At 42.4% G+C, this 21,560-nt stretch overlaps 1 protein-coding gene across 1 annotated transcript; it reads left to right on the forward strand.

Annotated features, from left to right (window-relative positions):
• The first annotated feature begins 81 nt into the window (after positions 1-81).
• On the forward strand, positions 82-20,877 carry si:ch211-159i8.4 (matrix-remodeling-associated protein 5). Its single transcript, XM_053878748.1, has 14 exons — positions 82-177; positions 1,031-1,170; positions 4,637-4,766; positions 9,961-10,199; positions 10,321-10,472; positions 11,629-14,759; positions 15,625-15,901; positions 15,970-16,179; positions 16,873-17,563; positions 18,123-18,380; positions 18,444-18,570; positions 18,734-18,814; positions 19,115-20,261; positions 20,324-20,877. The coding sequence occupies exons 1-14, from the start codon at positions 82-84 to the stop codon at positions 20,875-20,877; spliced, it is 7,233 nt and encodes a 2,410-aa protein (XP_053734723.1).
• The last annotated feature ends 683 nt before the right edge of the window (positions 20,878-21,560 follow it).

Below are 21,560 nucleotides of genomic sequence, written 5' to 3' on the forward strand. Positions count from 1 at the left end.
CAATCTAAACACCAGTGGAATCCTCTTCTTCACTCCTCACAGGTCTGTTCATGGCATGAGTGACCAAACCTAGATGCAGTCATGGCGCTGTGGTCGTGCCGCCGCATCTTCTGGAGCTTCAGCGGGACTTCCAGAACCAGCATCCTCCTGTTCCTGCCTTCGCTTCTGTTGCTGACGGTAGATGTGAGGCATGCACGGTTTTGAAATTCCAAACTTGACCATTGTGTACTGATTTTAAACCAAAATGTTTATGAAACATATTAGTTCAGTAGTTGCTGATCACTTCCATTGAAAGCAAGTTTCGACCTGCGATTTTTGATCACACAAAAGTGCAATTCTCTCACTAATGTTTGTGCCTTCTCCTCGGGTCCCTCAGGGAGAGTGGGTGACACTGACTGGTCTGACGGCAGTAACTTGACATGGGAGCTTGTGATTGGCTGTATGTTTGGGTCTATAAAAATATGGCATAATATGATGGATAATATGACAACAACTGATGAAGCTAAATAAAATAATAGCCAGCACACATGATGTCTGCCCTTATGCATGTAGCGTTAGACACTTATGTGAAACCTAGTCCTTGTTCATTCTGCAAAATGATATCCATATAAAACATCACGAGAAATTGGAAAGCGAAATGTTTTATTTATATTTTCTTTCTTGAAATTCTTTCAAATGAACAAATATACACAGTAGTTGAAGTCAAGTTGATCTCTCCTTAGTAACCTGTGTGAAAATATATCCTATACAGAGTAACAGTCATCAGTTCTCCTGGAGAAGCATGACTCAAAACAAAGAAAATATGCATGCTGGGACGCCAGGTGTTTTATTTAAGCTGCTGCTTCATTACCTGTTGATTTCTTTCCAAACAGCCAGCGCCTTCACAGGTCTGAACGTAGTCTGGGAGCTGATTCTTATCGTATATCATCAGCAGAGTTTATACCACCTGTTTTCATTAATATTTCAACTCTTTTTTTTTTTAAAGTACACCACAGGCTCAGCACTCCCTGACTTCTCATTGGTCTTTCAGCAGATTAGCGCAGTCCATTCTGCCTTGCCGTGTCCACGGAGCTGTAGCTGTCCCAGAGTTAAAGAGGTCCACTGTACCTTTCGCCACCTCACAACTGTTCCGAAAACCTTGCCTAAAGACACAGAAAGGCTCAACTTGGGGTAAGACAAAGGGTCAATGTGTGGTTTAACTTTGAAACATAAACAATATACCTCGGCCGATGAGAGTCAGAGTCCTCAGATCCACAGTCAACATGATTTAAAGTTGGTTAGATTCACAATGTTGTGACTTCAGCTAAACGCATGTCATTTCATGTATTATTCATAGTTGATCGCCATGAAGTCTTTTTAATTCAGTGGAGCAGAGAGTCAACATGAGACGCTCCAGTCTGCAGCACAAGCTCGTACAACAGACTACAGACAGACAGCTATTTATTTGAGGGTTCACGGACCCAGGAGGAAGTCAGCAAGATAATAGTCCGCCTTATCGTCCAGACCACAATGTAACTGCTCAAAAATCTGTTTTAAGCTCTCAAGATTTTTACAAACAGCATGTGCTTTAGGAAAATCCACAGGGACTCGGTTTAACCACTTCCAGGTGAGTCTTTTAGCAAGGGAAAGTGTTCCTCAGCCCCTGTTGGAGATCTAACAAATTGCCCTGAGTCATGAGAGACTGTGAACGCAGCCTACTGTCATCATGAGACAGGATACATGTGAAAGGACAGAGAAACTACAATTTCACTTTATGTATGGAACAAAATTCTATTAGTTAATCGTTGATAATATTTGACATTAGAGATATCATTCTCTCACCTGACATACTCTCCCCAGCACGAAATAGCTTCAAAGCAGGTCATCCATGAGCACATCCACTGGGGTTCATTTCCCATTCCTTTTGTACCGAGCGGTTCTGCCTTTTAAAGTCATGAAACTGCCTGTGCACCAGAGGAGCCGCAGTCTAACAATTTTTTTCGGCCAAATTATCTGACCTGCTGCTCAGCCTGTTAATTAAAAAAAAAAAAAAGAACAAGAGGAAGAAGTGCGAAATTGAGCAGATAGTAAAGAGCTAGAATTGAGAATATATTGATAAAAAAAAAAGAATTAAATCCAGTGAGCAGGTGACGCAAAAATAAACAAATTGTTCCACAAATATTCAGTTATTGGCTGAACCATATTTCATTTTTTTGGGGGGGAGAATCTTTAACTCATTTCAAGATTTTTATGATATAAGGTCACCAACTCAGGCTTTTTCCAGATGCTGAACTTGAAACTCCAGAACAGCTGGATGTTGGATGGGATGCAGAAAATTAAGACACAATCTCTTGTGAAGAGTGCAGTTGAGAGGATGTGTTGCTAAAAGAAGCGGATGCATTTTTAAACATTATTTTGCTGGTTCCTCCTGAGACACAGCTGGATTCCAAAACAGCAGAATCAGTGACACAAAAACAGACAGTTGCGTTGCTATCATTGCTCTTTATTTGTTTAAGACAAGTGGCTACACTGGCCACTTGTCTTAAATAAAAAAAACTTGTTTTCCCTGTGGACTCCTGGTAGTCCGAGTACTGTGAGGGAATGAGGCTGTCCTACATCGTACCAGAGCAGTAGGAATGGATGGTCACGTTCACAGCAGTGCAAGTATTTGGACCAAGATCACACAGCCCAAGGCTGACAGATACTCTAAACAATAGATCACCCGTGTTTTAATGTGTCAATCGCAAGGGTCGTGGTGTACATTCTGTTTACACAGCCTTGGTTGGATTTGTTTAAGTTCAGTGCAAATTATTCTCATGTAAAATTCATGAGATCATGCATCAAGCAAATCACTCAAGTTATTGTTTATAATGCCAGTGATCATGGACGCATTTCAGAGAGCAGGTTTTGTGAAAACCATTCACATTGAAAGCCAGTGCACCGTAACTCAGTTAACTGCTCAGAACTGCTTGTTGGCAGGTTTGGTTTAACCGGTTTCCTCATTCAAAGTGTAGCTTTGCAGCAGTAATAAAGAGGCTGATCAGGCAAAAAAAATGGATATTATGTGATCGCAAAGAGGGTTGAACATTACAATGTTTATGGTTATGTTAATGTGAGCTCCTTCAATAAATGCACACTAGCTACCACCAAGTTAGTTTTGTGCAAGTTGTTGGGAGTTCACTTGTGGCATAGGTGACACGGGCTGCCATTGTGAATTATGTTCCATTTATATCCTCATTTATATCCTCACACATGAGATCTGCACACTGTGGCGATGGTCGAATTGGTTCTTTGTCAAGAAGCAGATTTAAATCCCGGTGAGACGTGTGGGTTGCCCAAATCTGAGTTGTAAAAGTTTTGAAATTTCAGTGCATTTTTCAAGTGTCAGTCCAGCCAACCCTGAATCAAAATGACACCACGTGCAGTTTGTGCATGAGAACACAGATTATTCACCATGGCAACATGTGAAACAGTTTGGCTCCTCCTACTTCATCATTACCGTCAATGACGTGCAGAAAGTAAGCAAGAAAATTTTAAAAACGCTGACCAAGTCAAAGTGTGTGTAAAATCGAAAAAAAAAAAAAAAACTTGCACTTGTAGGGTTGTTTAGCGAATCCTCATGACGCTTTATCTTTTTCACCGTTGTGATGATATGTGACCACTGCGACTTGAACATGAAGAAGAGCAGGGGACCTGATCATTGTCACCAGAGAAGTTAGTGTCACATCACACTGTGCTTTACTCGGCATCATGAGGAAGACTTCAACATTAGAAACACATTCATCAGTCAGAAATGAATCTTTATACGATTTTTCCCAGGGAGTAGGACCCAGTGCAAATGATGGGCTGTTGAGCCTTCATGAAGCAATGTTGTGACCTTCAGACCTCAGTAGGTGGCGCTCTCTGTCAAAAGAGTTTGCATGACGGCACGCATTGTGACTGGATCTCTCCAGTTCTTAATCCTTATCGCTTCTGTCTCACAGAATTTGAAATAATTCAATATGGAAAAGGAGATGAAACGCTCCAGGCGTCTGTCTCTCATATACTTGAAAAGCCTGTGGTGAAAGCTGAAGTGACAACGATAAAAAAAAAAAGCCAACATAAAATGAGAGTTGACTGTTTTATTGCTGGGAATGGAAAACTGCTTCTTTCAAATCAAACATGTGTGTTTAATCTGGACATAATCCGTGTTACAGAGAATACTGTACATTACACACTGGAAATTGTAGTGACTGGGCCAGAAAGAGTTGTGTTTCTGAAATGCAGGTGTAATTCTGTGCCCTTGACTCTTTGAAGCGCCGTCAAATACGTGTAGAGCATGAGAGGGGAATAAATATTTGTCAGTAGGTCTTTGTGTTTTCATGGCTGCGGCCATTGCATTTGGGAGACCCCCGTGGCTTTACAGCTCTGTTGTTGGATGTATAATCAATGCCACATGCTGCTGAGGTAAATTTATTTCATCTTGCCGGATCTTGGATTCATTAACATACACGGATCTAATTTTCAGTTTAACTTCTACCATGCATGATGATGTTTAAAATTCCATCTGCCACATCTTAAAAAAAAACAAAACATTTGATCATGTTATTCATTTCAGTTGGCCTCCTGCTAACATTTTGTCACCGGTTCTCCTCTGTTTATTGTCTCTCTCCAACAGCTACAACAGCCTGACAGAGGTGGAGGGGTCAGAATTCAGGTCACTGCGGCAACTGGAAATGCTTATGTTGCACGGCAACGACATCAACACGCTTCATGCTGGGGCCTTTTACAGTTTGACATCACTGCAGGTAGGTGTGTCTGTTGCTGTGTGTTTGTTGATCTAACCTTTGAATATATGGTTATAGATTTTCCATTTGCAGGAATGTGCAATGCAACAATGAAATAAGGGAGGAGAAGATGCAGATTAATTTATCTTGAGTTACGTATGTGTCATGCTAAGGTCTCTCTACTCCCCCAATTTCTCCTGCACATAATTAATGACTAAAGTAATTCATAAAAATGTTATGTAACAAGTGAGATTCACCAATAAGCTTCCGAGGTGAGCATGCTTGAGCCCCTAAAACAAAGCTACAATGACAATTGAGTGTTGCCCTCTTTGGTGACTTGTGTTGAATCGCATAAAGCAATTCTTATTATAACTGATGACATGGATAAGAAACTATTTGATTCTCTTTTCCTGGGTGAATCATTTGCCTTCAGCAACAATTTCGGACCAGTCTAGACAAGCCTGGTCCACAAAATACAGACCACATCTTGAAACAACAATGAACAATGTTTGCAAGTTCCAATTTATTTTTAGTCCTCCCCATAAAATTCCAATGATAGATATCGTGGCATTCTGACTGTAGTGACGTGGCATTGATTTTAGGGCGGTTTCTCTGGCAGCCGTGCACAAAGTTACCGTTCACCTATCTCTTCTCTCCATTTCCCAGTCTCAGGTGAGGCAGACAACCGCACCAGACAGCCTCTGCATGCAGTAGTCTAGTGAGCCGAATATCTATTTAGTATAAAATAAAACTTTAGATGTTAGATGTTTAGACAACAGGATGTTTGTGGATCTCCAAGATCAGTGGAGACCTCTTTCCACACCTCTTTCCCTCATACACTGTGTTTTATTTCATACTCAGTGCTCAACAATTTTGTTCAACGCTGAGCTTATGGAGTCAGTGGGTTTCTCCCACGTCGTAGCTAAAAATAAATGGGCAGCGGATCAGTGATTTAAGCCTCTGTTTTAAAGTCTCACTTGCACTCGTATGCTTTGGAGTCACACTACTACATGTCAAGGAGCACAGTTGTACTGTAAGCTGTGCTTTGTCTGGAGGATGACAAGGTGTGTGACGTTTGAATGGGTTCCTTAAGGAAGTTGGCTAGGAAAGCTGGTGAATCCCTTGGGGAGAGCAGTCAGATTCTTTGGCAGCCAGTTAAAATGTGTTGCAGCATGACTAGGATCCTCACAAAATGATGAAGAAGTTGCAGTCGTTGAGGTCAGTGGAAACAAATGACTGGGGCAGTTCGTCGGCAAGAGTAAAGCCAAGTTGAACCATGTGTCCAGAGCAGCAGACGTCATTCATTATTATGTTTCTTTCGTGATTTTTCCTTGAAAACTGCCATGTTCAAGCCCACCTCCATGATTCGTCATGTGATATCAGTTTGTTTTGATGTTTCCACTTTAAATATGTTTGATCACGACGAGAGATCAGAACAAGACGGTGACAAGAAGGCCATAATAACACTGACAATAATTGTGTGAATGCGCGTTATACAGTAGCTGACGAATAAAAATGACGCTAAAATGTTTTGCAAGAAAAAAAATAAAAACTCCCTCATTTTCGTTTCACTACACAAGAAGAAACGCAACACATTTGTGAAGGCATATCCTCTAGTTACGTGTCCTCTTTCTGCACCCCTGTGGCTTCAAACAAAACTGCATGAGGATTTACGCGAACACTGGAGCATGTAGGGCTGCAGCAGGCAGCGGCGGTTTTAGGCACGGATGAAGCAGGTGGGGCCACGTTAGAAAAAAAAAAGAAAAAATATCATCATGGTGGTGGTGTCGTTCGCACCTTCTGGACAGGCACCTTTCTCAGGTGCAAGTGAAAGACTGTCACTCTAACTCGGTGTCATTGACTGCGGTCTCATGCAGTGTGTAGCTCCTGGTTTACATGCAGTGGATGTAAGTCAAATGACTGAGTAATGCACCTCCGTGACGGGGTTGGCGCGGTGAGCTCTTCAGTCCGGTTGCTTTGACCGTAGAGGAAGAGTAGGTAGGTAGCAAGAAGCCGTTTCAGACTGCTACATTGAACTCTGTATACAACGATCGTGCTGACTTATTAACTAGTTTAACTTCAGTTCACATTTTAGTTTTTGTTGCAGTATTTCGAAATACTGTCATTTAAACAGTGTTTAAACATGCCTAATTCCGTTTAATATTTGTTTGCATTTGTAGTTCACCCGGGGACTCATTCAGTGTAGGACCACCACTGGCAGTATGTCTGCTATTTCAGGGTTTTTGCAATATAGAAACAATCGTGGCGCAGTGTCATGGCTTAAATGAGAGCCGCCATACCTTCAGAATAATGATCCCTTTAGTCAAGATGTAATCTCACGTGATTAAACGTATTAAAACAAAGCAGAAACATCGAAAAAAGGTGAAAACACTCACATCAGGGAGCTGAACAAGATCATGGCGGTTTAACTAAATAATGAACATAAAATGTGATCTGGTGATGGAGACAACTAAAACTGCTTTGATTTAGACGTGCGGAAATGTTTCAGCCAAGCAAGTGGTTTCTGATGAAGAGAACCAGGATGTTTGTATCTAGAGCTGTCAATATGGCCTACAAATAAAATATTGGATTTTCCTCCTGTAATTGATGTACCTGCTGAGACCACAACTTCACTGCCGTTGCAGTATAAAACAACACTACCTCCCGTTGTACAAAGGCAGAAAGGTAACATGAGCGAAATACTTCTGATTAGGTAGCACGCAGAGACGGGATCTGTAGTTTCAAGTGGATAAAATAGTAGTTACCCGAATGCTGTGCCCATTGCATAAGAACCAAAGACCTCCTTGTGACCAAGCGGTCCCACTCAGTGTGTGCCAAAGACACTACCTACCGGGTCATTTGCTGAATAGCTGCAGTTCGTTGGAACAGGGTGAAGGGCGATGACTGGGCAGACAAAGGTGCTTGGCCAACTGCTGTGTGGTCGCCTCCTCCCATACTTCAATGTCCATGGTTTTCAGATTGAATAGGGAGTTTTCGGAGATGTTAGTCCTGACCTGTGCATGCTCAACTCTTTCTGCCACATGGCACGGATCCGGCCACTGATCTTCATGAACGCCTGGGACATATGCCGGAGAACTGTGGCAGACACCTGGATCACCTGCACCCAACACATCCTCAGTGCCACAGAATAATATATTGACTTTGAAGACAGAGGTTGGTGTTAGGTAAGAGATGGGATGGCACTGCTTTCATTCTACGTTTTTGTGACAGAGGTTAGGGTTAGGTAAGGCATGGGATGGTGTGCTAATTATTCTACGTGTGACATTGTGTCACTTGAATCTAAGTCAGGGTGACTTTCTGTCACTAAGGAGGAGAGCCACTTAAGGGGTTATCAATAGCAATTGACAGCCATTATTATTCACGCACCCAGAAAACGTGTTGAAACTGCCTTTGTCGTCAGTATAGGACACAGAAGTACACTTTCCCAACGTCAATATATTATGCCATGAGAGTGGGGATGGGTTGATAACTTCGACTCCCAATTGTGTACAGCCAAATATTGTTTTGTTCATGGAGTCAGCAGAGATGGACATTGGTGACAGCTTGGACTTGGGGACCGCAATTGTTGGCAGTGCTGCCGTTGTCCTGTCCCATTCCTCCAGGAGAGTCTGCTTCCCTCCTGACCAGGGTGACAATGTTTGTCATGTGTCCATGTAGGAATAAGGTCCACTATTGGTACTGAAACTTGCTAAATTGCTAATAGAAGAAAAACTTGTCCATGCCACCATAGATGCACAGAGATCCAGAACATTAAGTCCTTTATTGGTTGGAACAAAAGCCTGCACCCACAGCAGCGATTTTGTGGATCAGTTTAAGACCCCTGCTCTAACAAGTGACCTTCAGAGTCATGAGGTAACCATTTTGTTGTCTTTCCAAGGTCTTCTTGCACTTGCTTCCACTTTTTCTTCACTCCCATTTCTAGGTCCATTGAACTTTTCTACGTCCAGTATTTTTGATAAAGGAGGCCCCTGGTCTGTCGAAAAACAGACAATGCAGTCTGTCACGCTCTCTGTCAATGTCAATCATGTCGCGTGTGACTGTGTAGAAGTTTTTTCAAGTCAAATTCAAGTATCCTTCCCAGTTACCAAATTGCACAGGTATTCAGGATTCCTACAGCTTAAGGCCCCTTAAATTCAAGACTTTTTCAGACTTTGTAATGACATTTGAAGTTGAATTTAAGATCAACTTGACAATAAAAATGCGCCACGTCATTGAATTGAATTTTCACCTCCCCATGTGGCACAAATCACAGTTTTGTTTGATCAACTGTAGTGATCACGCTATGTTGCCACCATGCTGCTCCTTTTAAATCTGTGTGAAATAAATGTAAGAGGAAATATTATACATACAGTCTGTGATGTATCGGAAGCAATGCATTGCGCAGGTCAAGTGTATTGAAGGCGCTTGAAATGATTATTGATTCTATAATGCTGGATTAAAGAATGTGGGCACTATGGCCGAATATATCATGATCTATTTATTTTAAATTACTGTTTTGATTTTATCACAATCTCTTTTGCATAATTTTATTCTAGTTTGGATAATTTCCAGACAAACTCAACTCAACCTCAGCTTGCTTCATAACAGCGATTCTTTACATTTTGGAGTGTGTTTATTTGGTGCTGAATATAGTTTTTCGCAGACTTTTGTACCGCAAACTAAACTTTGATGGTCTATAAGTTTCAATAAAGTTTTGGAGTGAGACGTCATGTTAGCCGTTACCTCTGCTAAGCTCTACAGCGCTGATAGTCTTTGGTGTCCCGGGTCAGCAAAGGAAGACTTTGTCATTCTGTTGTGAAGGTGTGTGGTCAAGTCATCGGCACATCAGGCTTAAAAACAACTTGAAGTTGCGCATATGACTGGCTTCTTTGCTGTGTGTGTGTGGGAAGAGAAGAGGAGAAGAGCGCAGCACTGTGCTCTGCAAGTGATGGACAGGTCGCCTCAGCATAGATCTATGGTGTATAGAAAGAATGTCATCTCCTCATGCTGGTAGATCATCCACACATTCTAATAGTTGATAATTGGTAATAATCATATCGCCCACTTGAAATTGCGTGAAACTGAATCATTTCTCACGGCACACCAGACAGTCTCTCACGGCATGCTAGTGTGCCGCGGCACACGGGTTGAAAAACCCTGCAATCCTCTATCATGAAGCCTACGACTCATCAACATCCCTTTTCTCTCTCCTCAGATCTTGAAGTTAAGTTACAACAAGCTGACCTCAGTGAGCATTGGTCTCTTTGAAGGTCTTGTTGAGCTTGTCCGTCTCCACCTAGACCACAACCTCATTACCTTCATTGAACCGTACAGTTTCTCTGGCTTGCCATCTCTAAAACTCTTGCAACTGGAGGGGAACCTTCTAAAAGAGATCCATCCACACACTTTCATCACAGTGTCACTACTTGGAAGTTTCTGGACCTCTGGACTTAAGTAAGTCACATAACAAAAGAATACGTTGATGATCCAATACAGGGCTTAGAGTGTTGTTAAGTTGAGCTGGGGCTGCGTACTGTAAATGAGAGAATGAAAACGGTCATGTTTTTTGCTTTAGACATTTGCACCTTTCAGACAACCTGTTTGAAGTCCTCCCAGCTCCAGCTTTGAGGACAGCTCCAAGACTCGAGCTCTTGTCTCTCCATGGGAATCCGTGGTCCTGCGATTGTCAGCTCCAATGGCTTCTGGAATGGAGCTCTGCCCATGAAGGTGAGTCCTGAACATTCTGTTACAGCTTTATTTTACTGACATTTGCATTGTTGCTTTGGGACCTACTTTTGAGGAATGAAAGCAGCCACATATTCACTTTCAATCATATAATCATATATATATATATATATATATATATATATATATATATATATATATATATATATATATATCACTACATTTGACTTGTATTCAACAATTCGGATATTTTAACAAGATTTCATGAAATATTTGGATTTTTCTGTGCAATTTGCATGCAGTTTTCTATCTTGCCTACGAGGTCTCAGTTAATATGAGTATATACTCAGTAAATGACGTCTTGAAATACCAATGTGCGCATGCGGACAGGAAATGACGTCATAAGCCTGAGCCCTGGAAGCAAAACGGGATGAAGAAGCAAATAGGGCAGTGAGAGTTGGTTTGTTTTTATCCTTCTGTAGATGATGTCATCCGTTGGTATTGTCAAATCAGATGTCGGGAAGACTAACTGCATTTTCATGACATTAACAGCATTTTACTGTGAATAAAGATGTCTCCAAGGTCAAGCATAAATGTCTTAGATTGCAGTTCGTTTTTACTGTGTCTTCTAAACATCTTATTTTGGACATAGAAGGGGGCCATTCCAGGCTAAAATTGGGTATCCAGTGGTGCAAAAAAAAGTTTGAGACCTCTGGTTTAAGTCCTGAACTACATTTACATACAGACAATATATACTAAGAATCAATCCACCCAAGCCTGAGATTATTTATTGTTCCTGGAAATAGTTGGAGAATCAAATCAGGTGCCTTTCTCTTAGTTTAACAAAAATGGTCAACAGAATAACTAGATGTCTTTCCTGCACTATTTTAAATTACCTAAGAGACTAGCATATTGTTTTGACGTCATTCATCCCGTTTGTGTCTTCAAACACTGGGCACCTGGAACTAATCTTAGGACATGTTATATATTCCTCTTTTGATGGCATGTCTCCGGATCAACAGTTAACGTAATATAAGCACAAGCAATTGGGGCTCAACCCCCAATATTTATCAGCCACATGGGTGAGCATTTTTGTAAGCTGAATTAATGAATGTTGAGAATAAAGGGTGAATGTAATGTTTCTTCATTCCATTCCAAAGTTGATCTTGCTGCTTTCTTTCCATCCTCTTGTTCACAGGTGTGATAAAGTGTAAGAAGGAGAGAGAGTCTGGGTCAACTGAGACCTGCCCACAGTGCCTCTCTCCCCAGTCTCTAAATGGCACCTCTTTGCTCGAGTTAAATCCAGACAAGGTTTCCTGTGAAAGGCCAATTTTGACATCAACACTCAAACAGTTTGACAATCCAATCTGGGCAGAATCAAGTGGAGAGCTGGACCACCCGTATGTCAAAGATTTGGAAAAGCCATTAGGCCATCTCACATTCATGCTGTCCGACAGCCACGCAAATAGTGCCCATGTGGCATGTGATGTGCGACGCCCAGGCGACAGCTCCCCCATGACTTGGTCTGTGATGCCACATTCACATGGAGAGATCAGGGTTAATGTATCGCTCGCCACTGCTCTGGAGTGTGAGATTGATCGTGAGACTTTGCAGAATCTGTGGCAATTGGTCGCTTACTACTATGAAAGTCCAGCCATTTTGGAGCGAGGACAGCAAAAAGGAAATAACAGCAGAGTAACATATCAGTATGCTCAAGTCATCAATGAAAATTCCCCTTATTTCACTGATTTAAAAGGCTATCTAGTCGCTGAACCGTCTTGGCTACTCCAACGCAGAGTCAGTCTCAGGCTGAATAGGAAGGAAACGACCACCAAAAAACTGGTTATGGACTTCACCACAACCATCACCAAAGACATTAACATTCACAGAAACGAGGAGGACAATGACCTCTCTTCTTCTTGGGCCTTGATACGCCGTGGGACTGCAGGGCGGGTTCAGACTGTTGTTGAGGGGTCAAAAGCTCACCTAGAATGTAATGTTTTTGCATCTGATCCACAAATACAAGTGGAATGGATGCTTCCAGATTTTTCCATTGTGGAAACAGGATCAAGTAAAGTTGACATTTCGGAATCAGGAAAACTTGTGATCATGAATGCGTCTAGGTCAGACTCGGGCCTTTACTACTGTATGACCAAAACAAAAACTGGTGTGGATTTGATGCCATTGCGACTCACTGTAAAAGAACGTGTCCTCAGTCCCACTGCTTTCAATGGTCAAAGACTCACAATTGCAAAGGGGGATTCGTTTTCTCTTCCTTGTCAGGTAACTTCAGTGAATCCAAGTCAATCTTTGTGGTATCTGCCCAAAAACAATGTTCTCCTGCCTACTCAACAAACTAGAAGAGCAGAGGTCATGGAAAATGGAACTCTGGTAGTCAAGAAGTTCACTGTGGAGGATGCAGGGGAATACAGCTGTTTGGCATCCAATCTGTATGGAGTTGACATGCTCTCCCATGTAGTGGAGCTTACTGGTCAAAAATTGAAATTGTCTAGCAAGTCCAAAGTAAAGACAGAGAAAGAGCTCTGGTTCAGCACAGTTGACCTTGAAGGATCTGGGGCAGAATACCAAGAGATCACGGGTCCTAATGCAACACAGTTTCCCAAAACAGGACCGCAACAAAACAGCCCCAATCGTTCCACAAAAAAGACACGAATTAAAGATACTAAGACTACACCTACAAACTCTGTCAAAGAACTGCTTCCAAGGCAGCGGGAACACATTTCAACAAACACCAAAAACATGCCGAGAGTCATTCCCACTCAAGAAGATCCACCTACTGCAACAGCAAATGTCGTGGAATTCCCATCTCAAACGTCAAGTACTATGGCTTCTTCTACTCCTCATAGAAGTTTTCTCACAACGACTCCTGTCTTGACTGTGAAGCCCTGGGGTCATGCAAAGGTCGAAACAGGCCAGACAGAGAAGAGGTGGGATGAATATGATGAGACTGAGAGTGCACAGACTCAGTCAAATCACCTACAGGCATCAGTGAGGACCACAAAAGTGCCGTTTTACCATTTTCAGGAAACGGACACAGTTTCCTCTTCGTTCATTACAAGGCCAAAACCAACTGAAAGACCCAGAAACCAGCAGCGAGGAGAAGGTAGAAGACGTGTCGTCCCTGGATCATCAAACAGACGAAGACCACCTTATAGACAGAGAGTACCACCCCTGCAAAGGGTCCATCCAGCGAGAAACAATTTCAGACATAAAGCAAACATGCTCCCAACCAGAGAACCAACAACTCTTACACCCCCAACTACTCTGCCACCAACCACAACCACTACTACAACCACAACTGCAACAACCCTCCTAATTATAGACACAACAACTGATATTTCAAACAAAGATGAAGAATATTATGAGGAATCTGAGTACAATGATCATGATGACAATGTGAATGAAACCAAAGAATCTGAAGAATCTCCTGATATCACCAATGTCAGCACAGCTCCAATATCACCTCCGGCAAGAGGGAATGTGCCACCTGTAGATCCAGGAAAGTTTGAGCCATCCAACACAAAAATAGAGGCTATTACTCCACCAACCGAACTGACATTGACAGGAAAGGAGGATGTCCCATCTAGAACAGGAAAAGATGAGAAGGGAGAGGGTAGGATGCCGACTGATGTGCGTGGAAGTGAGGACAAAAACAAAGCAGCTAAGCAAGAGGCAGAACTTTCAGAAAAGGAGGGGTTCATAGGCAAACCACATAATCATAATTTGCCAAATCTGAGCAAAGGTACATCAACAGAAACTCACACACCAGTCAAAGTCACCACTTCCGAATCTGCTGGTTCCACACCAACAGATGACGCCACAGAAGAAAGCCATCATATCCCAATAATGGAGCCTCTCCATCCTTGGCTTCACCCGCAAAACCAGGGCAGAGGGCAACCAACCCGTCTTCCTCCTCGAACACATCAAGATAGAAGTAAAATAAAACAAGAAGTGGTGCATTCTAATTGGCAACCTCTCCTTCCTCGCGTCCCGCCAACGACGCAGTGGCACGTCAACCGCCATCATCAGCATAATCCCCACATTCGTCACCCTCACTGGCCCAGTATGGTGCCAACGTATAAACCCTGGCATTTTGCCCATCCTTGGGCTCACAGCCCGGTGGTCACCAACAGACCTGAGATCATCGCAGAGACAATGAAGCCATCACCTACAAGGCCTGGTTGGACAGCAAACCGTCCATATACACCCTCCCCATCACAGCAGTCACATCATGATCGTCATGGCGATTTTATCAGCCAAACCAGAGATCAGCGGCTCTTTTCAAGGCTAAGGAACAGATATCGACAGGTATGTTTTTGATGGTGTGGTCCTGACATGCTTGCCACTTGTGTAAAAATATTAGTTTTCAAATTAAGAAAACTAATAATAATAATAATAATAATAATGCGGAAAGATACAATAGTGACTCAATTGTAAAAAAAAAAAAAAAAAAGGCTTTTAACAATGCAGCTCGTACAGTATATTAGAAATAAAGAAAACATTGGGTATGTTGCTAGAAAAGAACTGTAAATGCATCCAATAAATCAAAAAAGTGTCTTCCATCGTTGAGGAATTGTGTTAGCCACCACAAATAGGTGAAAGTGCCGTGCGTTAAACATCACACCAATATGTTTGGTCATTGGCATTACAAACAAAGTGCTTACAATCGTACTTACAATTTCACAAACATAGTGAATAGAATTGTAGCAGATTGGAAGGCAGAACCCAGCGGTTATTAATACTCCATGCCATCTGTTCTCCAATATGATAACATCCCATTTGATGCCAATTTCAAAATGTGATAGAAATGTTTTAATTTTCTTTTTTTTTTTTTTCATATCAACTTAGGGACTCTTGAATAACAATAAAATAAGGATATGAAGTGGAGATCTGTTTTTGACCAATAGTGCTATTACAATTTCAGTCGCATTTTTTACAAGCAAAGATAAATAATAAAAGGATATAATCCTAATTTTGTCAATGATCATCAGATGTACTGTGAAAGATCACTGAATTCTGATCACAATACATGGCTCTTGTAGACAGGAATCTCAGGAAGTTGTATATGTCATAATGTGCCACTGAAGACATTCAATGTCTTGAACTAGAACTTTTGCAAGCTGTGTTTTAACCATGATGTATACAATATGGAATGATTTTTTTTTTTTAACAGGCCCAGATTGATAGAATATCACAATTGGGTCATATTGTGACACCCAGGCCCATTGGCTCAAGAAATCCCCCAATATTCGATACACCCAAATTTAAATTTGATGCCTCACGTCAAGCTTTCCCAACAAGACAACCTGCGAGCACGCCCCCCCACACCTACATCAAACCTTTACATCCAGTGAAATCTTCCTCAGCTTACTACAGTTTCAACACAACTCCTCAACCTCATCATTCTGGCACGCAAAGTCCCCACTATGGAAGCCAGTGGCCTGTTGGTGGTGAGTCCTTTTTTAGAAGGTTAATGATTCATGACATTTTTCCAATAGCATCTATTGATTCTCCTCAGCTGGACGAATAGTTTCCCGCCGTCCTACAGCTGTGCCCCCTTACCCGTTTGTGTTGGGATCTGGTGGATCTGGAGGTAATGGTGTGAAGCCCCACATCACCACACTAACTCCAGCCAGTGTATCAATCCTGGCAGAGGGGGATGTTGTCCTTGACTGCAAAGCAACTGGGATTCCAGAACCCACAATTGCATGGACTAAAGTCTCCACAGGCAAGAAGAAGATTTCATGTCATATTGAACCATTTTATATTGCGCAAACACACTTATTTTGGGTTCATGATGTGGGCATAACATTAGAAATCAACCAGCAGTGTGCTATTCTTTTTATTCCCTCATATCCTTTAATTCACATTATCCTGCCGAGATACAGATAATCCTCAAGTTCAGCAACTTATCCAAAATTCTGTCACTGCTGATTCCATCATCTGACTCCGACAGACCTCTTTAAACACCTCAGAGAATTAATCACATTTGAGGGTCACACCATCTTGGCTTATGAGTGAAAGACTAGCAGGTCATCTGCAGTGCGACTCGCCCAGGAACTGGAAGGTCGCCAGGTATCTCTGGAGAGGGTGAAGTCCTCTGAAAGCACAATTGCACATTTTATAATATATGTCCTAGTTTGATGTTGCTATACTCCTACTGCTCCCCACAGCTAATAGAACTTGTTCTTTATCCAGTCTGCGCTATATTTCTCCAGCAGGATGGAAGTCCAAACTTTAAAGTGTGCCTCCGTTGCAGAATCTTACATCAAACCTCCATATTTGCTTTAAGTGATACGCTTCCTACAGTGTCAGAATATGCTGTAGAATACAGGCAGCTAACTTCTACGTCACTGCCTCCACTGGAGATTAGTTGATATTTATATCATTTTTTTGTAACTCTTTTTTTGTGTGTTCTTAGGTGCTACCATACCTGCCAACTCAAGGCATGGTGGGCGTTTCGAAGTACTCAAGAACGGAACATTTGTCATCAAAACCGTCCAGCTCCAGGACCGTGGCCAGTACTTATGCACAGCTCAGAACAGATTTGGGTCTGACCGCATGGTGATGACCCTTGCTGTCCAAACCCAGCCCCCAAAGATTCAGCATCCTAAATCATTCAACGTTGCCATTTACGTAGGAAAGGGTGTGGCTCTCGACTGTTTGGCGTCTGGAAGACCACTGGCACAAATATCTTGGATCCTGCCTGATCGGATGTTTGTCCGTGACTTTGGAATTGTTCACAGCCAGCTCTCACCTATGTTTTTGCTTGAAAATGGAACACTACAGATTCATTCTGCTAATTTCTCCAGTAAAGGAGATTATAAATGTATTGCAAGTAATGCAGCAGGGGCTGACACAGTTACTTATCATCTCCATGTAGCAGCTTTGCCGCCGAGCATCAGCGAGGAACCACTGGACTCTGTCCTTGTTTCGCCAGGCAAAAGTGTGTATGTCCACTGCTCTGTGAAAGGCGAGCCGGTACCATCGTTGAAGTGGACTCTTCCAACTGGTGCCCATGTGAAGCCATCTCAGTTTCTGGGACGGAAGGTCTTTGTCTACACTAATGGCACTCTATATCTGAAAAATATTTCACCATCAGATGCAGGAAGGTATGGACTGTGCACTTTTCATGCATGTTAACGTTCAGGAGCCTATGTTTTCAGTTCCTCTTGGTGGCCTTCCTGCCTTTCCCTCATTCTCTGATATATTATATGGAACCCATCCTCACTCCTATAATATATTGACGTTGGGAAAGTGGACTTTTGCGTTCCATGCGGAAACCTTCCACGTTGCATGTTGACAATCCGCGACCCCCACCTGGAGCGCGCCACTGAAACACCTATGCATCAACAATAGTGTTTGTAATATTATTATTATTTCTATACACTTAACACAGTAAGCCGTAAAAATCATTTTAAAATCATCAGATTCATATGTGACAAAATAGATATTGATGTTTTAAATGTCACGATAAAGTCTCTGACAGTGGCTCATTCCATGGCCTTTCTGTGTGACTTTACCTTTTCTGTGCTCCCGATGTTTTCCATGGGTTTATGTCTTGTGTGATGTGGTGGATTGTGTCCCCACCACATTTGATTGACAGGAACAGTGAACATGGAATGTTACTTACCTCAAGTAATTCAGACTAAATTCTAAATTTCTTAACAGTTACGAGTGTTCAGCCAGCAACACAGTGGGCACTGCAAAGAGGACAGTTCAGCTGAGAGTGCAAAGTGAAACTCCTGCACTTGCTCGACGCCCAACGGCACCTTTCCCGATTCCATCAACACATCGTCGCAATGGAGCATCGAGGATGCACTCAGTCACTGCCATGCATGGTTCAGCAGTCTACCTCCACTGTCCAGAGTCGTCAGGAAGGGCCACCTGGCAATTGCCCTCCAAAGCCATCATGGACCATCGACACAGGTCTTGCTAATGCCCAAAAATGATAGGCAATATGTTTATGATAGTTTGTGTTTTCTCTTTTAGTGCAGAGAGTCAAATTAAGGTTTTTCGTAATGGGACCCTGAGAATACTTCAGCTCACAGAGCATGATGGTGGAGCGTATCTGTGCATCTCACAGAGACCAAATGGGGAAAACATAGAGCTCTTCCAGGTCAGAAAAGAACCAGTTTTTTTCTTATTTTGTGTGACCAACTGCAGTGTGAATAAACAAGTCATGCTATTGCAAAATGGAATATAACATTATTTTTGAGTTGCTTAGGCATTTCCAAGAGGATTAGAAGCATGTTCTAATTTTTGGACATTTACTTTTACAGGTGCAGGTCTTGATGACCGCCCCCAGAATTGAACATGTGAGGACTGCACAGGCAAAGGTCACATATGGAGAAAACTTCCAGGTTGGTAAAAGGATAGAACCTTTATGTACTTTGAGGCAGTAGTTTGAGTTTCTCAAGTTCTGATTTTATTTACAATCATCATTGTTGCTTGTAACTATATGCTAAACATTAAGCAACATTCAGCATTGGGAAAACCAATGTTCCCCTGGTATGTGGAGGATTCATTGATCACTGCTGTTGAACAAAGTCACGACTAAATCGCACGGCCATTTGATGGCCTTTAAATAGGATGTTGCTTTTTGAGATGCAAGGGGTGTATTTCTGTCATGCAGGTCTATTCATGTCAGAATTTAATTTCAGGTAGACTGTGTGGCTACGGGTCTCCCAGACCCTGAGGTCTCTTGGAGCTTGCCTGATGGGACCTTGATCAACAATGCCCTTCAGTCAGATGATAGCGGCCAGCGCAGCCGTCGCTATGTCATTTTTGGCAACGGAACATTGTTTCTGCAGCATATTGGCAAAAGTGATGAGGGGGACTATACATGTTACGCCCAGAACAAAGTTGGAAAAGATGAGAGAAAAGTGAGCGTCAAGATTGAACCAAACCGTCCGAAAATAAGATTCAAATCACAGTCCCTTGTTAAAGTGAAGTTTGGTGAGGCAGCTAAGTTGACTTGTCAAGCTACTGGAGAGCCACCTCCAAAAATCATCTGGATTTCTCCCAAGAGTAATGTTATACAAATGAATTCAGAGAAATTCTGGATAATGGACGATGGGGCCCTGGTGGTTAAGAAAGTGAAGCTGGCAGATGAGGGGAAATATACATGTGTGGCGAGAAACTCAGCTGGTGATGATGTTAAAAACATAATGCTGGAGATTGATTCTCAGGAGCCGTTGATCAAAGGTATCAGTGGGCGAAGTACGACTAAAGTTTTGGTTATTTCTTACCAAAGTGCACTTTTGGACTGCAAAGTGGATGGTAAACCTGAACCAAGAGTCTGGTGGGTTACTCCCCTTGGCCATTCCCTCCCAGCCCCTTACCTTGGTGGCCGCTTCCAAGTCCACCAAAATAAAAGCCTGGAGTTGAGGGGAGTCAGAAAAGCTGATGAGGGCAAGTACATCTGTTTGGCAAAAAACAGTCTAGGCGATGCATCACTCTTAGTTGAGTTGGAGGTGGCATCTCACGCTGAGAAACCAATTTTTACCGTCCCTAACATTGAAATAATCCCAATTAAGCAAGACGGCAGGGAAATGATCCTGGATTGCAGAGCTCGTGGAAAGCCAGACCCGGACTTTGCCTGGGTGCTACCGAATGGAACAATGCTACTTCCTGGGTCAAAACTTCAACGTTTCATTCACGTCTTGGGAAACGGCTCTTTGAAGATCAGTCAACCAGAATTCAACGACAAAGGAGTGTATCGCTGCCTAGCAAAAAACGTGGCAGGACAGGCTGAAAAACGTTACTCTTTGGAAGCGGGCAGGAAGCCACTGATCCGAGGATCTTCAGGTATGTTGTATCATATCATTTTAGTTGGCATGGTGCTCAACTTATTTGTTGTTCTCTTGCAGGTCAGATAAAGATGAGCTATGGCCAGAACTTTGATTTACATTGCAGTGCCGATGGCTGGCCACAACCATCCATCAAATGGACCCTGCCTAATGGCCTAGTATTAGACAAGGCTCAAACTGTTGGTCGAGCATCTGTCCTTGCCAATGGGACACTCCAGCTCAGACAAGTTGCCATGTTTGACAAAGGAACTTACACATGTAAGGCCTTTAACTCTTTTGGGTCGTCAACAATGCTATATTCTGTTGCAGTCACCGTTTTCCCACCTCGGATCACCAGTGTCCTGGCTCCCATCACAAGGGTCCACCGTGGCTCACCAGTGGTGTTGCATTGTCTAGCGAGTGGTACTCCTCGACCCGATATTTCATGGACTTTACCTGGGCGAACAACACTGGTACCTCACAATCGCTTCACGGTGCAGGGGGGGATTCACATGACAGAGGAGGGCAGTCTCGTCCTACAGAACCCAGTGCTGACGAACTCAGGCATTTACAAATGCAATGCTAAAAATGCCCTGGGAACAGATTTTAAATCTACGTACTTGCAAGTTGTGTGAGTTTAATGATTGTCATTATTTATATGAACACACTCTCAGTAAGATGAAGACTAGAAGAACCCCACCCGATTGAAGTTTGCTGTGGAAACTTTCAAGAACTACTCGCAGCAGTCAAATTCATCTGCCTCCACCAACAACTCAAGATTGAAAATGTTACACTCACCACTGACAATCATTTACTGTGACTCATCATTTACCTCAACATGACCTGGTGCTTTGGAATTTCCCAGCTGGAATGGGGGAGTACCAGGATAATCGTGGACATAAAACTGGTTAACAGACCCCTTAAACTCATGAGCAGTTTTTTTTTTTTTTTTTTGTACCATACATCTTGTTATCCCACGTAGCAATCCGGTTTGAATAAATAAAAGTTTTTTTAATGTTAATTTCATCTTCTCTCTTTCATAGTAATAATAATAAATGTGCCTGACAATTGTCAATAGTAAAAAGAAGCATATAAGCAATGCAGTTAAACTTGGAAGGAATACATATAAATTATTTTGTAGCATTATACCGTAGCACAGTGGTGTATTCATGTGTGTGTAAAGATGTGCATGCATACAAATACAAGCCATGTCTCACTGGTGGTTTGTTTTCACCAGAATGTGATCGTCCCACTGAGACTCAGAGCCAGACAAACTGGCTTTTACTGAGGAAGAAGGGAGCTTTGTCAGACATTAGCA

This window comes from Synchiropus splendidus, chromosome 11 (assembly GCF_027744825.2).
Source record: "Synchiropus splendidus isolate RoL2022-P1 chromosome 11, RoL_Sspl_1.0, whole genome shotgun sequence".
In the NCBI taxonomy this organism is placed as follows: Eukaryota; Metazoa; Chordata; class Actinopteri; order Syngnathiformes; family Callionymidae; genus Synchiropus; species Synchiropus splendidus.

What these genes read in the sequence shown, in the direction of transcription:
- si:ch211-159i8.4 (XM_053878748.1), top strand. Translation starts at nt 82, where the DNA reads ATGGCGCTGTGGTCGTGCCGCCGCATCTTCTGGAGCTTCAGCGGGACT. An exon ending in AAGCCAGTGGCCTGTTGGTG is followed by an intron (nt 15,902 to 15,969) that starts GTGAGTCCTTTT and finishes GATTCTCCTCAG; the next exon opens with CTGGACGAATAGTTTCCCGC. An exon ending in AAAACATAGAGCTCTTCCAG is followed by an intron (nt 18,571 to 18,733) that starts GTCAGAAAAGAA and finishes TTACTTTTACAG; the next exon opens with GTGCAGGTCTTGATGACCGC.